Source organism: Triplophysa rosa, linkage group LG14, assembly GCF_024868665.1.
Source record: "Triplophysa rosa linkage group LG14, Trosa_1v2, whole genome shotgun sequence".
Classification (NCBI taxonomy): domain Eukaryota; kingdom Metazoa; phylum Chordata; class Actinopteri; order Cypriniformes; family Nemacheilidae; genus Triplophysa; species Triplophysa rosa.
The window spans coordinates 11,130,992-11,155,248 of NC_079903.1; the positions used below are offsets into that span (position 1 = coordinate 11,130,992).

A 24,257-nucleotide genomic window follows, 5' to 3' on the forward strand; every position below is an offset into this window, starting at 1 on the left:
CGCATAATTTTTCTTGTCTGTATTGCTTGTTTTCATGATAAACAAGGAAATAAAAAATATCTGTCACCAGTGAGTAAATTTTAAAAATAAAAGTATATTTGGTATCTTTCTCTAGCTTGTTTCAGGCGATCTAGCTCTAATTAATGAGGTGTGTGTTTAAATAGTAAGGTGTGTCGCCGCAACAAGCTTGTTTCTGGGGCTAAGAGGTTAAAGTTCACAGTATGACGTCAAGAGTTGTGTCAGAACCCGACGACTAAGGAGTCGGTGCTGAGTCTGCTGAACACTCATGTTGAAACTTTTGCACATTTATCATGATGTTTCCTGACTTTGTAAAGCTCTGACTACTGTGTGTTTAATTTATCTGAAATTGAAATATTTATTGTCTATTTCTGAGTTTATTCCTATTTGCATGTTGGATGTTCATTCAATTATTATTCTATAACGTCTTGTCTATTATCTCTGAAAATATCTTGGCAAAATTAATTTGTTTATTGCTTAAAATATTGCTTAAAATATTTATAGTGGCAAGCAAATGTTTAAAGGGACCCTTCACCCAAAAATGAAAATTCTGTCATCATTTACTCACCCAAGTATCAATTACTTAGTTCTGCTGAACACAAAGGAAGATATAAAAAAGATACTAACAAATAAACAAAGTGTTTGTCTATTAGAATTGTATTGTTAAATAATACATTTGTAAATACGTTTTTAAATTTTATAGGCTTACCACAAACTGAGACTTTCAAAGCCACACAGTTTACAATGTTTTAGTTAAGGTCTGAGAATGATTTAATGAATAATTTTCTTAGACTTGGTAACCATTAAATTCATTCACAATATGCACACATTTATTCCTATCTCATCCCTGATAAAAAAACTAAAAACGTTTCTGTTACTGTCTCTAGTCTTGTCACACTGTTAATTGCGAATTACATTACATCAATACACATAATTGACATATTTTCCATCTAAAACGGTGTTTGTAGTTTGCATCAGTGGATACTGTCACTCAACATTTCTATCATTAAAAAGTTGTATAATATTGCTTGTTAAGTCACTTACGTTGTGTGTTGCACTCTGAACCTTCACTGTCTTCTTTGATTTGATTGGTCACCACTCGGCTGTGTTAAAAGTAACTTCCGCATTCTCACTTTTGATTGGCCATGCACCTTATTTTTACATTGAGGTGCTGATGAGATATACAAAACATTTGGAGCACCAAAATACAGGGCATTTATTTAATACATTTTAATTTAAATAAACCACATGATATGTAGAATGAAGGTGCATCAATTAAAGGGGTCATATGGCATGCATACGTGTTTTTCTGTGTCTTTGGAGTGTTATAAATTGCGCATGCATGTATTAGACATATAAAATTGCAAAAATTATTGTCGGAACAAAATATGCATTCTATCTATAAGCGAATTCTCACCCAGACCTGCCTGAAACGCCTCGTGTGACCACACCCCCACAAATCTACGTCAGTTCGTGGTATGATTTGACTTTAGACCGCCCAAATGTATACGCAAGTAAGGTGGGTGTACCTGTCAGCACAATTGCTTACATTTACATTTACATTTCCATCACACGTTTGCAGTATTCAACCAGTCACTACGCACTGGTTAACTGGCCAATCATATCACACCTTGCTTTTCAGAGCGATGAGCTTTGCAAAAAATCTGCACGTTTCAGAGAGGCGGGTCAAAGAGGAGATAGGAACATGCACGGTATGTGGAAAATACAGCATTTTTTAACCTTAAATCGTGTATTGCATTACATCTAAAACAAACGATAATATTCGTTTTAGCCATGTCATATGATCCCTTTAACATTTTCCGCCAGTCCTGTGCAAACTATGTGCATTTTCCGCCAGTCCTGCGCTTATAGATATGCCATTTTTTATACAGTGTTATCACTCTCGCCATTTGAAGCACTGGGAGAACACGATTGCGAAAAACAAACATACATGGGGTGATCATATGTTCAGAGACTATGCCCATGATAAACAACGGAAAACGTGTCTCACTACTTACTAAGTTGCTGTCCTCTTCAGGGTAAAGTTAATAGTCTCATTGTTTAGTGATGCAGTGCCCATGCATTACTTTCACTTTATTCAAACAATTTTCATGCAGTATATTCTATATACATTTCAACACTAGGGAATGTTCTTATATTAATTGTCAAAGTATGTAAAGTGACTTTCACTTGTGATACTTGACTGTTGTGCTTTTCTTTTTATCGTCCAACTTTACTGTAAACCTTTTTTTCTCAAAATTCCCTTTCTGAAAATCATAGCGATCAGCCGACTTCGGATAACGTCTTGGTTACGACTGTAACCTTTGTTCCCTGATGGAGGGAATGAGACGTTGTGTTGGGAGACAGACTGGGGTTTGATCTTGAGAACCTATCATCTCCGAGAGGAATTTAAAATGCCAATGAACTTGGCGAATGGCACGCGCACGCCAGTCTCCGCCCTGTGCATTCGGGTATAAAAGGAGATGGCGGCGTCCCTTCATTCATCTTTTTGGGCTGAAGAACCAGAGAGACATCTCCCGGTCACTGGAGCGGGCCGGCGAAGCGTTGTGGCAGGAAGACACAACGTCTCGTTCCCTCCATCAGGGAACAAAGGTTACAGTCGGGAACCTTGGGCACATAGCCTAGCCGGGGTCTCAGGATCACATGAGAATAAGACGGCCCAAACTCTAGGCACTCGTGGGACACGGAGAATGCCTGGAGGTCCCCTACCCTCTTGATGGAGGCGAGCGCCACCAAGAGTGCCATCTTCATCGTCAGGTGAGGAAGACTGGCATCTCTCAGAGGCTCGAAAAGGGCCATACCAAGGCCCTGTACGACCACATTAAGGTCCCAAGAGGGTACGGAGCGTGGTCGATGTGGATTCATCCTCCTCACGCCACTAAGGAACCTGGTGACCAGATTGAGTTGCCCCAGAGACTTACCCAACCACGAGATCGTGATGAGCGGCAATCGCGGCTACATACACTTTCAGCGTGGACAGGGAGAGATGGCTCTCGAGTCTCTCTTGCAGAAAGGACAACACAGACCCGATCGGGCATCTCCGTGGGTCTTCCCCTCGGGAAGGGGGTGCCACACCTGGGGTGCCACACCGTGCCCTTCCCCTGCGACAGAAGGTCCTTCGTCAGGGGAATCGGCCAGGGGGGATTGTCGTCAGAGCCACCAGGTCTGAGAACCAAGTCTGGTTGGGCCAGTAAGGCGCAACTAACAGCACTTGATGTCCCTCTTCCCTGACCTTGCACAGGACCTATTCAAGGAGGCTCACTGGGGGGAAGGCGTACTTCCGCTTGTCCCATGGCCTGCTGTGTGCCAGGGAATCCGTGCTGAGGGGGCCCTCGGACAGGGAGTACCAAAGCGGGCAATCCGGGGAGGCAAACAGGTCCACCTGCGTCTGGCCGAACCACTCCCATATGAGGTGGACTGCGCAAGGACGGAGTCGCCAGTCTCCGTGGAGCGTTCCCTGACGATAGAGCGCATCGGCTGTCTGGTTAAGGTTGCTGCCGAGGACACCATATGCCAAAGGAGCCTCTGAAAAAGTTTCAGGGAGACCGCTGTGCATCTGAAGTGTTTCAGACAGTTCAGCACCGACTGTGAGCACTCGTTGGTGAGATGCACTGTCATAGGGACAGAGTCGAGTTCCATATCGAAATAAGAGATGCTCTGCGCTGGGGAGAGCTTGCTCTTTGCCCGGTTGACCCGAAGACCCAGACGGAGCACTAGATCCCTGTGCGTACACAACAGATCTCACGAGTGAGCCAAGATAAGCCAGTCGTCAAGATAGTTGAGTATCCGCACGCCCTGCTCCCTGAGGGGAGCTAGGTCAGCCTCTGTGAGTTTGGTAAAAACCCATGGAGACAGGGCCAGACCGAAGGGCAGGACTCTGCACTTGTACGCCCTCCCCTCAAACGTGAACCGTAGGAACAGCCGATGTCGAGGCAGGATGGAGACGTGGAAGTACGCGTAATTCAGGTCGATTTCCATGAACCAATCCTGATGACGAACCGACGCCAGGATGCGCTTCTGCGTCAGCATCCTGAACGGCAACCTGTGGAGGTGCTTGTTCAGGGAGTGTAGATCCAAAATGGGGTGCAGCCCCCCACCTTTTTTGGGGAAGATGAAGTACAGGCTGTAAAACCTGGAAGACATCACGGCCAGAGGGATGGGCTCTATTGCAGCCTTTGCCAGAAGGGCGGCGACCTCGTCCAGTGGAGGTTGTGGAGGGCAGCGCAGTGTGGACTCGCCCGAGACACCGTCATGTCGAGAGTGCTGCGGAGAGAGAACACAACCCAGTGAGAGAGGAAACTCTTTTCACAAGAGAGTGGGCGCCAGGCCCTGAAAAGGGCCCGGCTTTGGTGGGGACGCGGCAGGTTGCATCCCGCTCTGACCCGTCAGCAATGTGGTGGCCGGAGGGGTCGGGCCCAATGTTGCTCTCACCGGGTTCATCCCGTCAGGGCCGCTTGGTCTTCCTTGCAGACTTTTGACGAGAGGTAAACGCCTTCCTCTGCGAGTGTCTCTTGCAGGCCATCAATTGGGAGGGGCGGCGCTGCTGGGGAGCAGACTGCGCTCGGGACCTCGACAACCAAAAGGTGGCTGGGTCGCGGCGGGGCAGGATGCGCTTAATCGCCCCAGGCTGCTTTTTCACCGCGAAAAGAACTGCTGTGACACATCCTCCACGGTGTTCCCAAACAGCCCGGCTTGCTTGATGGTCGCATCCAGAAGGCGGGCTTTCTGAGTGTCGCCCATCTGCGACATCCGGGGTCAGCCTTCCCATCATCCAGGTCTTTCAAAGCCTTGGCCTGAAAGACCTGAGGGACCGCCATAGCGTGGAGAGCAGAAGCAGCTTGACCCGCAGCATTGTAAGCTTTCAACACGAGTGTCAAAGAGAGCTTACAAGCCTTGGAAGGGGGTCTTTGTCGACCCCTCCAGGTGGCAGCTGTCTGCGGGCACAGGTGCACCACGACTGCACGTTCCACCTGGGGGACCTCGACATAGCCCTTGGCTGCCCAGCCGTCCAGGGAGGTAACGTGAGCCCGTCGGCCGGGAACGTGCCGAGAACGGCGCATTCCACAACCTTGTGAGCTCCGCATGCACCTCCGGGAAGAATGGAACCGGGGCGGGCGTGGCTTTTCACCACGCTCCAACCCCAAGAACCACGAGTTCAGCCGCGAACGTTTTGGGAACGTTATCGACAAACCCTGCCTCTGCATGCTTGAACCCCAAACATTCGACGCAGGTGTTGTGCCCATCTGACTCAGGGATGAGTCTGTCACACCTAAGAACACAGCTGCAAGACATGCCTGCAGCTGCGAGAAATTTGCTCTTTTAGTACTCTGTGGCTTGCTGCCGAAACGCCCAGAAACTGCACAAGCCCAGCAGTAGTGTAGCAAGATGTCTCTGAGACGAATTAGCTTGACATGTAGTCATGCAGGTTCCGAAGAAAAAAAGATGAATGAATGGACGCCGACATCTCCTCTACCCGTATGCATGCGGCAATCACTGGCGTGCGCGTGCCATTCGCCAAGTTCATTGGCGTTTTAAATTCCTCTCGGAGATGATAGGTTCTCAAGATCAAACCCCAGTCTGTCTCTCAACACAACGTCGAGAGACAGACTGAAAGGGAACCATCTTTTGTTATATACAACGAAATAAAAAACAGTTTTAAAATGGTATCAAAATCTGTAATATGCTATTTTCACCATGCGTTGGGTTTTCCCAGATTGAATCACATATGAAGAGATAGCCTACACCTACCACTTATTGTATATGGATGGTTGTTGATGCACCAAAATTGAGTCATTTCTAGGTGCAGTGTTTTAAATCGTCGACACAAAAGAATTCCCTAGCACCAACCCAAATTATAAAAACACCTGTTATGAAAATCCACATCTTATACTGTAAACGGAATAAACGGTTTTTAGCACAATCACAGGTGAAGTTACGCCACACCTGGGTGTGGGAAATGTCCTATTGAGCAATTCAATTGTGCTGAAATAGTGGGATTATACCACCTAGTCCCATTAAGCGAATCTGAAATAAAAAATAAAAAAATTCAGTTGCATGCTCAGTATTTCCACATATGATTCAATTTACCTGCTGACTCAGATCAACTAAGCACATTTACAGTAAGGGAAATAATTATTTGATCCCCTGCTGATTTTGTAAATTTGCCTGCTTACAAAGAAATGAAGGGTCTGTCATTTTTATGGTAGCCAGGTTTATTTTAACCAATAGAAACCGAATATCAACAAAAAAATCTGGGGAAAAATGTATATAAAGGTTATAAATTGATATACATTTCAGTCAGTGAAATAAGTATTTGATCTTCTATAAACCAGCAAGAATTCTGGCTCCACAGATTGGTTATGTGCCTATATGGACCACAGATTAGTCCTGTCACTTTAAGAAAGTACTCCTAAGTCAGCTTGTTATGTACTCTATATAAAAGCCTGCCAACACAATCTGTATCTTCCATTTCAACCTCTCCACCACCATGGTCAAGACCAAATAGGTTTCAAAGGATGTCAGGGACAAGATTGTAGACCTGCACAAACCTTGAATAGGCTACAGACCGAAGCTTGGTGAGAAGGAGACAACTGTTGGTGCGATTATTTGGAAATAGAATACAAAATAACTATCAATTGCTCTTGGTCTGGAGCTCCCTGTAAGATTTCCCCAATGGGGTAAAGATGATCATGAGAAAGCTTAAAGAACAGCCCAGAACTACACGGAAGAAGCTTGTTAATGATTTGGCATTACGCTATGCCGCAATAGATTGAAATCCTGAAGCACCAGCAAGGTCCTCCTCCCCGTCTGAAGTTTGACAATGAACATCAAGATGATTCAGAAAAGGTTTGGAGAAAGTGCTGTGGGACCAAAATTGACTCCTGTTTTTTGGAGGGAGAGAAATGCTGACTCTTACCCCAAGAACACCATCCCTACAGAGAAGCACAGTGTTGGAAACATTTTGCTTTAGGGCTTTTTCTCTGCTACGGGCACAGGATGACTTCACCGCATTGAGGGGTTGATGGACGAGCCCATGTACCTTAAAATCTTGGACGTGAACCTCCTCCCCTTAACTACATCACTGAAGATGGGTCGTGGATGTGCCTTTAACATGACAAAGACCCAAAACATATTGTCAAGACAACCAAAGAGTGGCTTAAAGAGAAGCACATTAAATGTCCTAGCCAGTCTCTAGAGCCTAGTCCTATAGAAAATCTGTACAGGAGGCTAAAACACCAATTTACTGAGCGACAGCCAAGAAACCTTAAAGATTTACAGCTGTGTCATGAATAGCGGTGGAAAGAACCCAAATGCAGGCAGCAGTCATGGGGTTAACAGAAAGACAAGATTTATTTAACTAAGAAACAAAACAAAAACCCTCGATGGGGGACAAACACAATAACCAAAAATGCTTTTCAAAAAGACAAAGAAAAACTTCCCACTATGGGGCAAAACAGAAACTAAGGCTAAAGAATAAATCAAACTTACAGACCAGGCAAGAACTCGGGGAACAGGTAGATAACGCACACGAAACACAGCACAAGGTACAGGGTTCACATACATACACAATCCAAGAGCACAAGACAATGAAACATGACGCAATTTAAAGGGAAGACAAATGAAGGATAATTGACGAGGGCAGGTGGGAAACATAAGACACGGCAGGGAATCAATACATGAAACGAGAGGGGCAGGGCCAATGACAAGACACGAGAAAACACATGAAATGTCATAACAAACAACTCATGGCTTTCTCACATAGAACCTAAGGGCTCTGTCCCGATCCTGCCACATGACTAGAAATACAGAACCAAGAATGGGCACCGGCTGGGACACCGGCAGCACCGGACGGGACGCCGGCTACACCTGACTGGATGCCGGCTGCTGCGCCGGTTGGGACGTCGGACTGGACACCGGACTGGACACCTGACTGGACACCGGCTGCACCGGTCTGGACACCGGCTGGATCCCCGAATGGAAAGGACTGGACACCGGCTGCACCGGATCCCGTGCCCCCCTCCGTTGCCGCTTCTTCTTCAGCCGAGCCACCCATCTGGTGGTCGGCTGAAGGAAGGAGGTGAAGGGCATGGCAGGCTCGGGGTTGGAGGCCTCCGACGAGGACCCCCAAGACTCTCGCTTCCCCCGCTTGCCACCGAGGCTGGCTGGAGGCAAGGCTGCAGGAGTTGAGGTGGACGGTGTGGCCACACCCAAAACCCCGACCTGCAAGGGGCTGTCCACAGGGATGGTCGCCAGCCCCGTGAGAGGCTCCGCCATGGACGTTCCCGATTCATCGCGAGTTGGACCACGAAGCCCAGGGGTATCAACCGGCGCATCTCTGCTGGCTCGAAGGGTTCATCGAGGCAGCTGTTCAACTCTGCCTCGGTGAACCCCGAGTAGCGCGCGGTGGACAGGAAGTCCATGGCAAAGTCCTTCACGGGGTCCCCCCTCTGGCGGAAGCACAGAGGAGTGGACTTAGGCCCAATCCCAATTCTATTTTCTACCCCTTCGCCTACCCCTCGCCCCTTCCCCTTGCCCCTTGAAACAAAGTGGCAAGAAGGGCTACAAATTTTCCGCTAAGAAATGGGACACCACTACTACACTGTTATACATCATCATATATGTTGTTGCTAGCTCGTTACTTCAGAGGACATGCGCCGATGCACCGGGTATATGACATAAAAATATATTTTCTAATATCGTGCAATCAGTGCTGTCCGCTAGCAAACTTTAGCGATTTTTTTGCAAATGTTAAAAGAACATCACCGTAAATACAAACACAAGATTGAATGTAATATACATAAAATGAAAAATTGTCATAAAAATCCTTACTAATGGCAAAAATTACTTACATTTATGGGTCTGCTCGCTTCAGTGAGCAGCCATGTTGGAAATTTCTCTTAGCCCTTTGTTTGAAGTGAGGTCCCAAAAAATCTTCATTTGAAGGGCTATCTGGCCCTTCCCCTTAGCCCTACCCCTCCAACCAAAAGAGAATTGAGACACCCATGCCCCTTCACGTGAACGCGCCAAACGGAGGGGTAGGGGAAAGTGTAGGGGTATGGGGTAGAATTGGGATTGGGCCTAAATGTATCCTGACACATGTGCAAACCTGGTGACCAACTATCAGAAATGTCTTGGCTCTGTGCTTGCCAACGAGGGTTTCTCCTCCAAGTACAAAGTTATATGTTTTGCTCGGGGATCAAATTCTTATTTCACTGATTGAAATGCAAATCAATTTAGAACCTTTATATAAAAAAAATTCCCCTGATTTTTTTCTGTTGAAATTCTGTGTCTATCAGTTAAAATAAACCCACCATAAACATTATAGACCCTTCATTTCTTTGTAAGCAGGCAAACTTACAAAATCAGCAGGGGATCAAATAATTATTTCCCTCACTGTATAGGTACAAAATAACATCACGCAAGTGCACATAGTTATATCCAGTGTATTAATACACATGGTTTGCTTAGTAATAAGCACTTTTTAAAAATGGTGGCTGATAAAACGAATATAGATTGTATTGGTAAAATAATTTGGATTTTTTTTAAATGATAAATTATATTCATTTATGATAAATGTTTGAGATCATATTGAAATCTTCAATGATATTGACATTTGATTGCAAACTTGACAAATTTAAGCTGACTTTAAGACATTTGTGCGTCTTCCGCATTTGTAAAAATATTTGTGATGCAGGAGACTTAAGCAAAACTTTTCATTTGCTCTGTATTTCATTGACTGCGTATATAAGTGCAACATTAATTCTCATGAATCTCATATACTTTACAATATCTGCAGTTGCAGTGTTGATGTTCAAAGTCTTCTTCTTCAAAAATTCTCACCCATAATCAAATTTTATTATATACTGTATGTATAACATACTGTAAAAGGCAGGAATATGTTAAATTCATCCTACTCCTCTTACCAGTTTTCCAAATTTTTTGCCTTGGTGGGGTTGGACAGGGAGTAGCCAGAGTGGTGTATAAAATGCTCACCAAACCTGTATGTATTTCCCAAACCAACAGCTCAAGATGCGAATGCTGGGACCATTCCTGACACTACTGCTGCTACAATATGATTCAAGTGGAGCGACTGACCCGTAAGAACGTTTCTCATTATATTTTTCGGATATGTGGAATACTACACTGTCGAACAAAGGTGTAAACAAACAGCTGTCACAATACGTTCTCAAAAAGTAAATCTTTGCACATATAGGGAACATATCAGTACATCAAAGGTACATATTGGTACCAAATACATACATATTTGTACCTAAATGGTACTTTTTTGAAGGGTACCATGCAGTGACACTTATTGTACCTTTTTTCAGACATTGTAATTTTACACCCCACACTGTAAAACTTGGCTGTAGTTTTGTAGCAGGTTTGCCAGTAACTTTAACTTAATGTAGATTTAATTACTACTTAATACTACTTTCCTAGAATTGTTTTTAATTTAAGTTAAAGTTTTTTATTCAAAATTAAAACAATTCAAAATGAGCAAAAGTCTGGTCTCATTACTGGCATTAGCACAGCAACACTGCAAAAAAAGACATTCTTCCTAAGCATTTTTGTCTTGTTTTCTGGTAAAAATATAAGAACTAGGTAAATTAATGTTTAAAACAAATTTGTAAATTCAATTTACAGTAAGTTGTAAAACTACAGCAAAGTTTTACAGTGCAGCTGCCAAAAGTCAAATTACAGAAAAAGACCCTCAAATTGCCCCAGCTGCAATTTGAGGAATTTTTAAGGGCTTTTGAAATAGTCTAGACTGCTTATTGTTAATGTATAATCAATACATTTATGTATTTCAGAAGCCTTTAAAAACATCTTTTGTTTTATAATTTATTTGATGTTGATTAATTAATTTAGTTAATTATTGCACCAACCAATTAACATATGCAATATTTTTTTGTTCAGTCTCATTTCTTTCATTTCAGTCAGCAAGTGAACTAAAGAGAGCTGTTTAATGCAGGCACAATTATAATCATAATAATGCAGTTCCTAGTTCAGAACAGTTATACTAAAGCAGTGTTTTCTTTGTGTTTTGTCTTCTTTCAGCACATACCTGGTGGCAGTCACTTCTCAGGCAGCGAGCGGCACTACAGAGACTCTGTGTGCACATATCCATGAGCCCAGTACAACCCTTTCTTTACTGGTAACCTTGAGCTCAGATAATGGAAATGTGACCATTCTTAAAGAGAACTCCATTAGAAGGAATTTCTACAAGTGTGTGCCTTTCCAGGTCAGTACTTCGCATTACAGTATTGCTAGATGGACAAATCCCTTTTCATCATATATGCGTTAGAATTTTTCTCATAAAAACACAAGTACAGTAAAATAAATTATTAATCAATAGATGCAAGCCATTTTCTACAACTTAACTTTATAATATGTAGGCATTGGGTATGCATCTTGCCCAAATTTGTCCTCTAACTATTGAATCCATGTACTCACAGAGTATTTTATGGATGTTACTACACTCTTAAAAATAAAGGTGCTGAAAAGGTTCTTCACAGCAATGCAATAGAAGAACCATTTTTTGTTCCACAAAGAACCATTTAGCCAAAAGTTATTTATAGAACCATCTCTTTCTTACTGTTATGATTCTGCCTCATTTATCGTGTTTTTCTTAGTCTTGTGGCAGGATCATGACAGACCCACGTGTTCAGTGTGAGAGAGACATTGCATTATTTGTTTTGGCATGCCATGCGCTCTAACCGGTCTCGTCCTTGTTCCTGCCCTCTCGTTTCCTCATTATTGACTGTTAATGATTTCATGCCCCGCACCTGTTCCCCTCTTGATTTGATCCCTTCTTTAATGCCCTGGTTTTTTCTGTCTTGTGCGGTTTGTTTTGCGTAAATACCTCTGTTAATGAGGCTACATTTTTGTCTTGATACCCTGTTCCTGTTGATAGTTGAGTAAAATCTAGTCAGTGTTTTTGTGAAGTGTTTGATCTTAGTCAGTCTAGTCAGTGTTTTTGTCAAGTGTTTGATCTTAGTCAGTCTAGTCAGTGTTTTTATTCTTTGTCAAGTATTAGTTATTTGTCTTGTGGTTTTGCACCCTCGTGGATTTTGTTTTGTGTTTCTTTTTATATTAAAGTCTTTTCTGTCAACCATTTCACTGTCTGCGCTTGGGTTCTGTCCACAACCCCTGACAGAACAAACCGCCTATCAAGAACCCAGCAGACAGCTAACACACCATGATGCGGTGGCAGTGCGCAGCCGATCCAGGGTGGTGGAAGTCAGTCTAGACCCAGTCCCATGCTGACGGTGGTCCATTTCCTGCCCAGGGCCATCGTCCCCCACAGGACTAAACCCAAGACCAGGAGAAAAAGAGGGGTTCCTACCCTGAGGTGCTGGTCAGTGCTTACCTGGTGGCTGGTCTTGACGATCCTCCACCTTTATTGGAACGGGAGGAGATTATATATCAGCCATTTTGGCAGTTCGTGGACTGGCTGCATTCTCGAGAGGAGCTGGTCAATGGCCTCTCCTCAAGCTGCCTTCGGGGCTCCTCCCGTTCCTGCCTGGATGCAGATCCTGGCCACCACCACCCTGGGGGACTCAGCACCTTCCGCCTCAAGCTACACAGTCCCTGGTCCTCCAACCAGCCTCTGTGGCAAGCGGGGGAGGAGAGCTTCATGGGGACGCATCTTCAGACTCCTCCTGGCGCAGAGCTTCCCACGCCCCCCACCGCTCCTTCGCAGTCGGCCACTCCAGCCAGCAGTCCAGCCAGTTCTCCAGCCGGCACAACAATCTTGGTCCCCTGTTTTGCCTTCGCCCCTTTTGCAGGATCATGACAGACCCACGTGTTCAGTGTGAGAGAGACATGGCTTTGTTTGTTTTGGCATGCCATGTGCTCTCTTTGGTCCCGCCCTTTCGTTTCCTCATTATTGATTGTTAATGATCACTTATTTAATGCCCTGTGTTTTCTGTCTTATGCAGTTTGTTTTGCCTAAATACCTTTGTTAATGAGGATACATTTTTGTCTTGATACCCTGTTCCTGTTGATATTTGAGTAAAGTTTAGTCAGTGTTTTTGTCAAGTGTTTGATCTTAGTCTGTCTAGTCAGTGTTTTTATTCTTTGTCAAGTATTAATTCTTTGTCTTGTGTTTTTGCCCCCTCGTGGGTTTTGTTTTGTGTCTATTTTATATTAAAGTCTTTTCTGTTAACCCTTTCACTGTCTGCGCTTGGGTTCTGTCCACAACCCCTGACACTTACTTTTTTCTTCAGATGTTAAAGGTTCTTTATGGAACTAAAATGTTCTTCTATGGCATCGAAGAACCTTTTGAAGCACTTTTTTTTTAAGAGTGTGTATTTAAAGTTCTCACATGCAAGAGTTTGGGTTAGTCACACACTAATCTTAGTATTCAAGTTCCTGTTCCTCATTTGGCTCTTCTAGGTCCCTGTAGTGCTTACAGACACCGTGGCAACTGTCTATGTTAAAATTGAAGGAGCTTCAACACAATTAGACGAAACAACTCAGATTCTCATAAAGCCTCCAAAGAAGCTCATTTTCATCCAAACAGACAAGCCAATCTACAAGCCGGGAGAAACGGGTAATGCTTTATTATCAACAATCTATAAAAAGAGCCTCAACTGTCAGTGCTTTTACATATTTGTCAATACATTTATTACATTTACATTAGTTTACAAGGCCTTGCTACTAGGCGGATTAAAGCTGGAGTAAGCAAAGGAGAGAATGAACAAAAAGGTTTTTATTTTGACAGACAGACATACAGAGTTATTGATTTGTCAAATAAATGCGGAACAAGTATGGCTTTCCTGTGTCTCAGTGGTCAGAGCATGGCACTAGCAATGCGAAGGCACTAGCAATGCGAAGGTCATGGGTTCGATCCCAGGGAATTGCGCATAGTCAGAAACAAATGTATAATACAATGCAATGTAAGTCGCTTTGGATAAAAGCGTCTGCCAAATGCATAAATGTTTTGAGCTGTTTTTTGAAACTTGTGAAGGATGCTGCAGTTCGGATGGAGGCTGGTAGTTCATTCCACCAAAGGGGAACCGAATAAGTAAAGGTTTTTGCATGCCATTTGGTGCCTCGCTGTGGTGGAACAACCAGGCGTCGCTCATTTTCAGACCGAAGATGACGGGAGGGGATGTATACCTGGAGCAGTGAGTTAGGGTAAAGGGGCGAATTTGCCTTTATTGTTCTGAAGGTCAGTGTCAGCAATTAAATTTGATGCGGGCGGCAACTGGCAGCCAGTGAAGTGAAATCAGGATGGGTGTTACATGGGTTCTTTTAGGCTGATTGAAAACTAGATGTGCAGCTGCATTCTGGATCATTTGCAAGGGCTTTCCTGCATTGGTTGGAAGGCTGGCCAGTAGAGAATTGCAGTTGTCTAGTCTTGACCAGAGCTTGGACTAGCAGCTGAAAGGCATGCTCCGACAGGAACGGCCTGGTTTTCCTGATGTTGTAGAGCACATACCTGCAAGTTTGAGAGGTTACTGCGATGTGGGAGGTGAATTTCAGCTGGTCGTCGAACATCACCCCCCAGGTTCCTCGCAGACTTGGTGGGTGTTATAGTTGAGGATCTGAGCTGAATAGTAAGGTGGTGTTCAATTGATGACTGGGCTGGTATAACCAGGAGTTCTGTCTCGGAGAGGTTGAGTTGTAGGTGATGCTCTTTCATCCATGAAGAGATGTCCAGAAAGCAGGCAGAGACACAGGCAGAGATGGTTGGGTCATCTGGCTGAAAAGAGAAATAAAGCTGCGTGTCATCTGCATAAAAATGGTAAGAGAACCCATGTGCCTTAATTATTGGACCCAGGGAGGTGGTATATATAGAAGAGGAGAGGAGCAAGAACTGATCCCTGAGGAACTCCAGTTGTCAGCTGGTGAGATCTGGATGTCTCGCCTCTCCAGGATACCTTAAAGCAGGGCTATTCAATTAGTTTGTCATGGAGGCCAGTTCATCAAAAGCATACCAAATGAGGGGCCGGAGAGATGTGGCTTGCAATACGAGGGATGACACAACAAAAATAAGAAATCCGTTTGATTTTTTCCCAAATTCCGTTTTTTCTGTTTAAATTTTTCTGGATTCTGTGTTTTCCGTCCTTTACTATACAATATATTTGCCCACATGAAAAAATACTTCAGTATACTACAGTATTCACTTATAAACTATATTTAAAAACCTGCATAAGATATGTTGAACCATACAGGGAAAAATAAAAATAGAAATACAATTGTTTTTGTTTTTTAGTCTACTTAAATGTAAGTAATATTTTTTATAATAAGTTCTAATTTTGTATAATTTTACTAGCACATTTAGTTTAGTTTACTAGAGCTTTAGTTTACTAAAGTAAATAATATACTCAGTGGTTGAACTATAAAAAAAATCAAGAGGGATGGTGTGGTAAAATGTGGGTGTGTTATAACTTGTTCAAGATAACCGGACTTTTATTTTGACGGATCGCCGCAAAGGGTGTTTGGTTTGACAGTTGCTTTTCTCACATGAAACAGGTCATGTGCATGCTTTCTCTTAAAGCTCCACGAGCACACGCAAAATAATTGCAGATTACATATTTACACACCATCTGAATATTTCTAAAGTTACTCATGCACAATTTGAATTGTGTTAGCTGTTCGGTGCTACTTTTTGAAATAATACATTTGCCGCGTTATACAGCAACATATGCCTGGATTCTGTGATTCAATCATAGGGTCCTAAGTTAACTATGGGAGCCCGTATGTTGTATTTTTGCTCCATAAGACACCCAAAGTTTTTTTCTACATTTAAACGTGTTGATGTTGTATTTTAAACTGCACAACAAAAACATTGGTGCATTGTAAGATGCCCAAGCATGCTTTTCTACATTCAAACATGTTCATGTGTTGTATTTTAAAACTGCATAACAAAAAAAGAGAAATTCAGTGAAACAATATTAACCTACAGAGACGCTGTTCTCCTACGCGCTTTTCTCCGCCCTTGCCTCTGTATTTTTGAAATGGTGGTCCTATTCGTGCTAGCAAAATGTCAGAAATGAAACTAATAAAAGTTAGTCCGTCATCGTCCTGTTTACCGCGTCTCACAGGAGGGCTGCTTGCGAGTCATACCTCTCGCCTAACGTTACGTGACTCCTGCTCTGTCCTTTCTTGAAGACAGATTGCTGACTGTTCAGAAGGTCGTGCTGTGAGAGATAGCCAGAGAGTTGGTTAAATACTACCCTTTCGAGGGCCTTGGAAAGGCAGGAGTCAGATTGGTCTGTAGTTGCTGATCACTGAGGGGTCGAGTGTTGGTTTCTTGAGTAAAGGTGTTACCAGGGCTTGTTTAAATGAGGTATGGACAGTACCAGTGGTGATGGAGGTTTTAATGATGTGTGCGAGTTGAGGCAGTAGAGATGGAGAGATAGCCTGTAGGAGGTGGGAAGGGATCGGGTCGAGGGGACATGTAGTAGGCTGGGTGGAAAGGAGAATTTTGGAGACATCAGTCTCCGAGAGGGGAGAGAAAGAAGGGAGTTGAGGATAGCAAGGGGTAAGAGAGAGATCAGGGATGCATTGAGTAGAGAATTGCCAGTCAGTGAGGTATTGGCGGGAGGTGGAGGGGGACAGAGAGTTTGGATTTTGTTTTGAAAGTACTGGGTTTTTGCTGTAGATATATCAGTAGCGAAGGAGTTAAGAAGATGTTGATACTTGGAGAGATCAGCAGGGTCTCTAGACTTGCGCCACTTCCTCTCGGCAGCCCTTAGCTTGGTCCGATGGTCGCGAAGAGTCTCAGAAAGCCAGGGGCAAGAGGATGTAGCACGTGAAGGCCTAGAGGTAAGAGGGCAGACACTGTCAAGACAGGAGGTTAAGGTTGTACAGAGTATTCAGTAGCTTCCTCAGCGTTGAGAGATGAGTAAAGGGTTGTGGTGGGTAGGGAGGAAGACACCATGGACGAAAAGAAAGTGGGAGAGAGGGAACGAAGATTACGACGGAAAGAAACAGGGTTGGGGGGTAGTGAGATTATAGGGAGTGTTACAGTGAACTTTATAAAGAAATGATTAGAGACATGCAGGGGAGTAACTAGAATATTATTATCGGTGCAGTTACGAGTCAGAACAAGATCTAGCTGTTGTCTGCCTCTGTGGGTGGGAGGGGTGTTGGCCCTGTGAAGGTCAAAGGAGGAGAGGAGAGCTAAGAAGTCGGCTGCTTGTGGTTTGTCTAGGTGGATGTTGAAGTCGCCTAGCATTACCAGTGGAGTGCCATCTTCAGGGATAGAGGACTCTGAAGCTCAAGCTCTTCTAAGAAGTTTCCCAGTTGACCTGGAGGGTGATAGATGACAACACGGTGTATTTTTGATGGATAAGTGATGGTGATTAGAGCCAAACAGCCAGACAAGCAGACTGTGGAGGGCTAGAGCAGAGTGACCGCACATGGTGCTGACGTTTCCGCTGTGTATGTTTGTGAGTGTGTCTACGATGGACAGTCTGAATGTACTGGAAACACATGTTAGTAGCAAAACAGAACAAAACAATAGACAGTAGGAAAGTAAGGGAACAAAAAATCAAATCAAAGCTTAACATGGCGTGCACTGCCGGTGTCTTTACTCGGTGGAGTCGCGCAGGTAGAGTTGCAGGTCTTTACCTCATCGGTCTTAGAGTCGCACAGGTAGAGTCGCAGGTCTTTACCTCGTCGGTCTTCACATGAGGAGGGCTGCACACTAGGGCTGCCGCGTCATAAATCAGTGCTAATATAATGCAGGCTCCCTGATTGCTTAATGGGTCAGTGATTGCTTCACAGCTGAGCCCACTTACTCAATTAACAGCTCAAGGCTTCAAAGTGACTAAAAGTGACTTAAGGTGAAAATTAGCTCAAGCTAGATGGCTAGGTGCTAACAACAGCTACTTAAACAACAGTTACCTGAAAAGCAGTGCAGGAAGTTCAATCGTCCTTTGTTAACAAACAGCTACTAGTCCAGTTCAAGAACACACAGCAAGTTTACTACAGCTACAGCTAGCTAGGCAGACAAAATGCTTCTCCAATAAGTCTGAGCTTGATTTTTACAGCATGCTATGCATTCATATTACCATGTTTTCACTTTATGTGCTAATATTCTGTCTTCCCAATTATTGTCTTTCCCAGTAAAATTTCGCATCGTGTCTTTGGATTCCAATTTTTTGACTCACAATCAGAAGGTATTATTTAATATTTGTAACACTTTTGTCTGTAGTATAGTCAGTAAAAATATCCTGTAATTTTCTGTAATGGTAAACAGTAAGAAATGATTTGGTGATAAATGAAGCAGGGGTTAAGTAATGTTAAAGTGCTTGTACACCACAGCTTTATAGAGTAATCATATGGTCATATTTCAAGCATTATGTCACCATTACACTTTTGATAAAACTGAACTTTTTTTCTTCTTTCTTGCAGTTTAAAACAATAGAAATCCGGGTACAGTATTTACATTTATGAATTTGGCAGACGCTTTTATCCAAAGCGACTTGCATTGCATTGTACTATGCATTTGTTTCTGACTATGTGCAATTCCCTGGGATCAAACCCATGACCCTGGCATTTGCTAGCGCCATGCTCTAACCACTGAGCTACAAGAAAGCTAAATATATATATATAGTATAAAATCAATAATAAATTATTTCTACATTAACTGTGTTTGCAGTTTCATTACACTGGGTTTCTTCATTATGTGCTGCTTCTAGGATCCCAAGTCAAACCGCATTGGTCAGTGGTGGAATCAGACCACCAAGGATGGCATTTTAGATCTGTTCCACCGCATGACACCGCAGGCCACTGAGGGCAACTACGTCATCACTGCTTGGGATGAGAAGAACCAACAAACAACACACTACTTTGAAATTATAGGATATGGTAAGAACTAGAAATCTGCTTTGAAAGTTTCTTTCATAATTTGTCCTGTTTTTAAACTCGTCTCATCTTCTTTCTTGTAGTTCTGCCTAAATTTGAAGTCAACGCGAAACTTCCACCCATTCTAACTCCCATGAACAAAGAAATCATGCTGAACATTTGTGCTCAGTATGCATTTTTATACAGAACTTTGCAGATAATTGAGTTGTAAACCACAATATTAACGGCCTAATACATCGATCTTTTTTATATCTGTAGATACATCTATGGGAGGGGTGTACAGGGGTCTGTGACTGCTGAAATGTGTGCAAGAAACTATCATTATTACTGGTATTGGCAAAATATACCTAAAACATGCAGAAACTATGTCATAAAGGTTTGTTACAGCCTATAAAATACGTTAATAATCATTTATTTTCCTGATTCAGTAATCAGTAATGTCTGTTTCATAACAATTAGAATATCCAAGAAATACCAATGAACTGTCAAAGATCTTCAATATTTGTAACTTAAATTTGTGTTATATATATGAATAGTTCAGATGCAAAGCCCTCTTAAAGCCAAAAATGAGATCACTATGTTGAAAGAATGCTCTCCACAACATAGTATACATTACTTAAATACATTTTGTTCAAAACCTAATAAATACCAGACTGACATTCCTGATGAAAAATGCTCATTTAAACTAAAAGTCGTCTGATGAATTTAGAGGGTTTTGCATCTGAAGTCTTCATATTTTACAATTATTATATAAACAGCATTTCTGACATGTTTGGCAAACATGCAAATGTTCAATAAACCGCACATAAAACCTTCCTACACCAACTATCATGTGTGAGTCTACATTTGTGTATTCACTTCATGTACTGTAAATGATTTCTGTTTCATTTAGACCGACAAGACTGGCTGTGCCTCTCAAGTAATAAATGTGACTGAATATAGCATGAGTCCAGGAGGACATTTTCAAGTGAATTACAAAGTAGAAGAGGATGGAACAGGTAAGAGTATCAAACAAAACTGCTCTTCTCCATTTTAATTGTCCTAAAAGGACTAATGAAGCATGATCTTCTGTTCCAGGGATAACTGTTGAGGGTTCAGCCGGAGTTTCATATAGCAGTGACGTTATCACAGTTTCCTTTGTTGACACAGAAGACATATACAAGCCTGGGATTCCCTTTGAGGGAAAGGTTGGATGATCATGTTTATTTGTTGACAGTTTGTAATGAAAGATGTAGTCAAGAGTCAGAACAAGACCAATATATGAGACATCTCAGTACCAAAACCACAAGATCAAGATTCTTTTGGTGCCAAAACAGCTACTTTGATTTTCATGTCTTTCTTCACATGCTTTTTTGTCAGCTTCTGGTCAGTGATGTATACTCCAAACCGCTGAAAGGTCAATCAGTGTATCTCGTTACAAATTATGATTCCAAAAGTGTAAATATGACACTTACGACAGACAGCAACGGTACAGCTCACTTCTCCTTAGACACAACAAATTGGTCGAACCAACCTGCTTATTTACAGGTTGGTGCTGTTCTTCAACCAATTATTTAGAAGTCATTATACAGTAACTTTGATGTGCAGTAGAAGGGGGTGTGTCATTCATTCTTTCATTCATGTACATTAGGCTCGCTATGTTGAGAATAAACTCCAGAATGGTTTCTGGCCTGCATCAACATATTATAATGGAGGTAGTCTCTGGTTACGGCCCTTCTACTCCAAAAGCAAAAGTTTTCTAAAGTTAATTTCGACTCCAAAACCATTGAGCTGTTTGAGCGATGCAGATGTGAAGGCCAGTTTCATCATTCAGGGCAGTGCACTGAAACTGAAAACTTTGGATATCTTCTACATGGTATGTTTAACACTAAATCTATATCTGTAATCTATACTAGTTGCTTTGGATAAATGTCAGCCGAATGTTAAAACAACAATGTTTGGTAGCATTTCATAACTATCACACAATATTTTTCCACCTTGGGTGTTTCAGGTCTTTTCCAAAGGCTGTATGGCTCAAAATGGTTGTGTCTCTGTCAAAGTGCAATGGAGAACAGGTAGGAAGTGGAAATCACAAAAAACATTTTTTTTTCAAAAAACATCAAAAACATTTTTTATATATTTTATAAGTGCCTCATTGGCTTTCATTGACCGTGCTTACAAATGTTCTTTCCTTTTATTACAGAAAACGAAGGCAAATTGTCATTCACATTAAAAAATACAGTAGCCCTGTCTCCATTCGCCCAGGTGGTAGTGTACACAATTCTTCCCAATGGAGAAACAGTAGCAGACAGCTTGAACTTCCCCATTGAACAATGCTTGCCAAACAAGGTCAGAAAATCCAGCATGGAATCTCAATACTCATTCAATACATCAGTTTATTCAATAAACCTTCATGTATGACGAATGTGTATCTGTGCTCCAGGTGTCCGTAAATTTCTCATCTTCCACGGCTCTGCCCAAAGACACTGTGACTTTAAACCTAAGAGCCCCGCCTGGTTCCCTTTGTTCCGTCAGGTCCATTGATCAGAGCATGCTGCTGTTGAGACCAGAGGCACAACTCAACGCCGCCTCTGTAAATTATAATCTTAAAAATATGTCTGGATTGTCACTACATGTTCTTTATATTTGAAATTGGAGAGTCAATTCATTGGTGAATTAACTTGTTTAAAAAATCTATAGGTTTTTGAAATGTTACCAGTACAAATGTTGGTGGGTTACCCATATCAAGTTGAGGAGTATAACTACGGCTGTATATCCAAGGACAGGGAACCAATTTACCCATCGATGCTTGACAGTGAAAGACGCTTGCGCTATTTTTACCCTTATTACAATAAAAACAATGCATACAGTGCCTTTAAAGTAAGATATTTCATTACTACTTTAGATACCTCCCGTTTCTTATTGCATTCGTTGTTTGTTTATTCTTATGTAATATATATATATTAAATAATTAGACATGCTTGCTTTCTCCTAGGCAATTGGAGTCAAAATTGCTACCAACTCTGATATGAAAGAACCTGTTGACTGTTATCATATGATTCTGAGGACTATGGGTAAGTAATCTTTGTTTTTAGAATTTGTTACTTTCTTTTTTACTATCTATACGCTATCACCTCAAACTGTTGTAATAGGTGCAGGTGCTCTTCAACCCGAAGCCATAAGAAAAGGTTTAGCTATTGGTCCAGCCGTGGAAAAAACTGTTAAGAATACAATCCACAAGTTCTTTCCAGAAACTTGGATATGGGATCTTGTGCCTGTGGGGTGTGTATAGCTTACACTAATGTTAATTTATATCTCTGTTCCCTTTTATAATACAAATAAATAATTACTCATGCAATTAGTCCTACATCAATATGTTTTATTTCATTAGGAAATCTGGATCTGTCGCAATTAAAAAGACTGTTCCTGACACCATCACTGAATGGACCACAGATGCTTTCTGCACATCTTCAGTTGGTGTTGGAGTGGCACCCAGCACTGCTCTCAAAGCCTATCTGCCGTTCTTTGTCAACGTCAAGCCCCAGGCTCTCAGTGTTATCCGTGGAGAAGAACTCACTCTCAATGCCACTGTAAACGGCTGTTCTAATTGTTTTATGGTAAGTCACTCTAATATCGTTACAACGGGCAGAGTAACCAGGCAAGAAGCGGATCCTCATGCAGTTAAAGATTTAAAAAGATAAAACAAAACAAGGTAATCCATAATCTGAGACAAGAGGCAACATGCAACAATGACTAACAACCAACAAATGAAACACAAGGGCTTAAATACACTTGGAAAATGAGATAACATGAAACACCTGGGGCAACGATTATCACAGAACCAATGAACAAAAACAACTACAAAGGACTACAAAATCAAACAGGAAGAAATAAAAGTCCACAATAAACTGGGGAAAAACAGAACAGATCATGACAGAGGTGGGCCTGGGCCGTGGAGCAGGGGGCGTGCCTGGGCCGTGGAGCAGGCGGCGGGCCTGGGCCGTGGAGCAGGCGGCGGGCCTGGGCCGTGGAGCAGGGGGCGGGCCTGGGCCGTGGAGCAGGGGGCGGGCCTGGGCCGTGGAGCAGGGGGCGGGCCTGGGCCGTGGAGCAGGAGGCGGGCCTGGGCCGTGGAGCAGGAGGCAGGGCTGGAGCCCAAGACGGTGTTGGAGGCAGGGCAGGAGTCCAGGGCGGAGCTGGAGGCAGGGCTAGAGTCCAGAGCGGAGCTGAAGGCAGGGCTAGAGTCCAGAGCGGAGCTGGAGGCAGGGCTGGACGGCCAGTGGTGGTCATCTTGGACGAGGCAGGGAGCTCAGATGCGGCCATCTTGGACGAGGTAGGGAGATCAGATTAGGCCATCTTGGATGAGGCTGGGGTCTCAGTGGGTTCAGAAACAGCCTCTGGTGAAGATGAACAGCGCACAGCCCAGAGACACAGCAAGGCAGCAACCACCACCGGCAGAGCAGACTCCAAGGGCAGAACCTCAGGAACGGACACCTCCGGGACTTGGGACCACTTGCGAGATGATCGCTGGCTCCACCATGATGGCTGGAGACTCCGGGCTGGCGGCCATCTTGCGAGCAGGCTCTGGACTGGCAGCCTCGAACACTGGTCTTGCCACCCTCAATGTGGGGCATGCAGGCTTCTCCCCATACCCACTGTAAAGGGGGGTCCAACACAAGCCAATGCAAAGTCCATGAACTGTTCAAGTGATCCTCGAGGACCATTGCGGGTCAGATGTGTTTCAGTGGTTTGTTTATTCCGTAAAGGTAAAAGTCAATGGGAGCAAAATCAGGGTAGTGTGCAAGGTGGGCAATGTCTAAGAAGTTTCTAGTGTGGTCCTCGAGGGTTTGGTTACTTTGGCGTAGATGAATCAAAGCAACTGCTGGATTTATGTGGTCAGTTGTAACAAGGCAAGAAGCGGCTTGTAGCGGTTTTAGCTGTTGTTAAAATAGTGATGAACTTAGCTCACCAAAATATGATTCTCCACCAGATCTATCAAGATCACATCCATGAAATTAGTTATTTAAAACATCAATTTCAGTTAGGGAATTAGTTTACCTCAAAGGAAAATATGTATAATAATCGTCATTAAATATACATATTTTACAGTTTCTGATTAGTAGTATAGTGAAAACAATACTTGTATGTATTCATCTAGCAAATGCATTAATGATATTATGCACTTTAACGTTATCTCATGGCCATAAGTAACGCAACTTCACCAAACAGGATTTAGAGCTGTAGCATAGATCGAAAAAACTGTTTAAGGGACCGAGTATGTGAGCGTTGAGCACAGAAGACCCATCATAAGTGAATATATGGTTGTTTATTAAAACTACTCTACATGGTGAACATAATGATCACTAAACAAAAGACAATACTTGAAACACAAACGCGCTAGGGAGCGCGGAGAGAAA

At 43.0% G+C, this 24,257-nt stretch overlaps 1 protein-coding gene across 1 annotated transcript in view; it reads left to right on the top strand.

The window, feature by feature from the left end:
- Positions 1-17,562: 17,562 nt before the first annotated feature.
- LOC130564463 (alpha-2-macroglobulin-like protein 1) overlaps positions 17,563-24,257 on the top strand; it is a 58,974-nt gene continuing 52,279 nt past the window's right edge. The window contains 16 exon segments of the mRNA XM_057350542.1: positions 17,563-17,649; positions 18,699-18,867; positions 18,948-19,032; positions 19,123-19,240; positions 19,757-19,862; positions 19,942-20,051; positions 20,224-20,391; positions 20,425-20,445; positions 20,522-20,719; positions 20,855-20,918; positions 21,047-21,192; positions 21,287-21,436; positions 21,544-21,723; positions 21,839-21,917; positions 21,996-22,125; positions 22,235-22,460. Coding sequence (XP_057206525.1) covers positions 17,563-17,649; positions 18,699-18,867; positions 18,948-19,032; positions 19,123-19,240; positions 19,757-19,862; positions 19,942-20,051; positions 20,224-20,391; positions 20,425-20,445; positions 20,522-20,719; positions 20,855-20,918; positions 21,047-21,192; positions 21,287-21,436; positions 21,544-21,723; positions 21,839-21,917; positions 21,996-22,125; positions 22,235-22,460 — 2,037 coding nt within the window.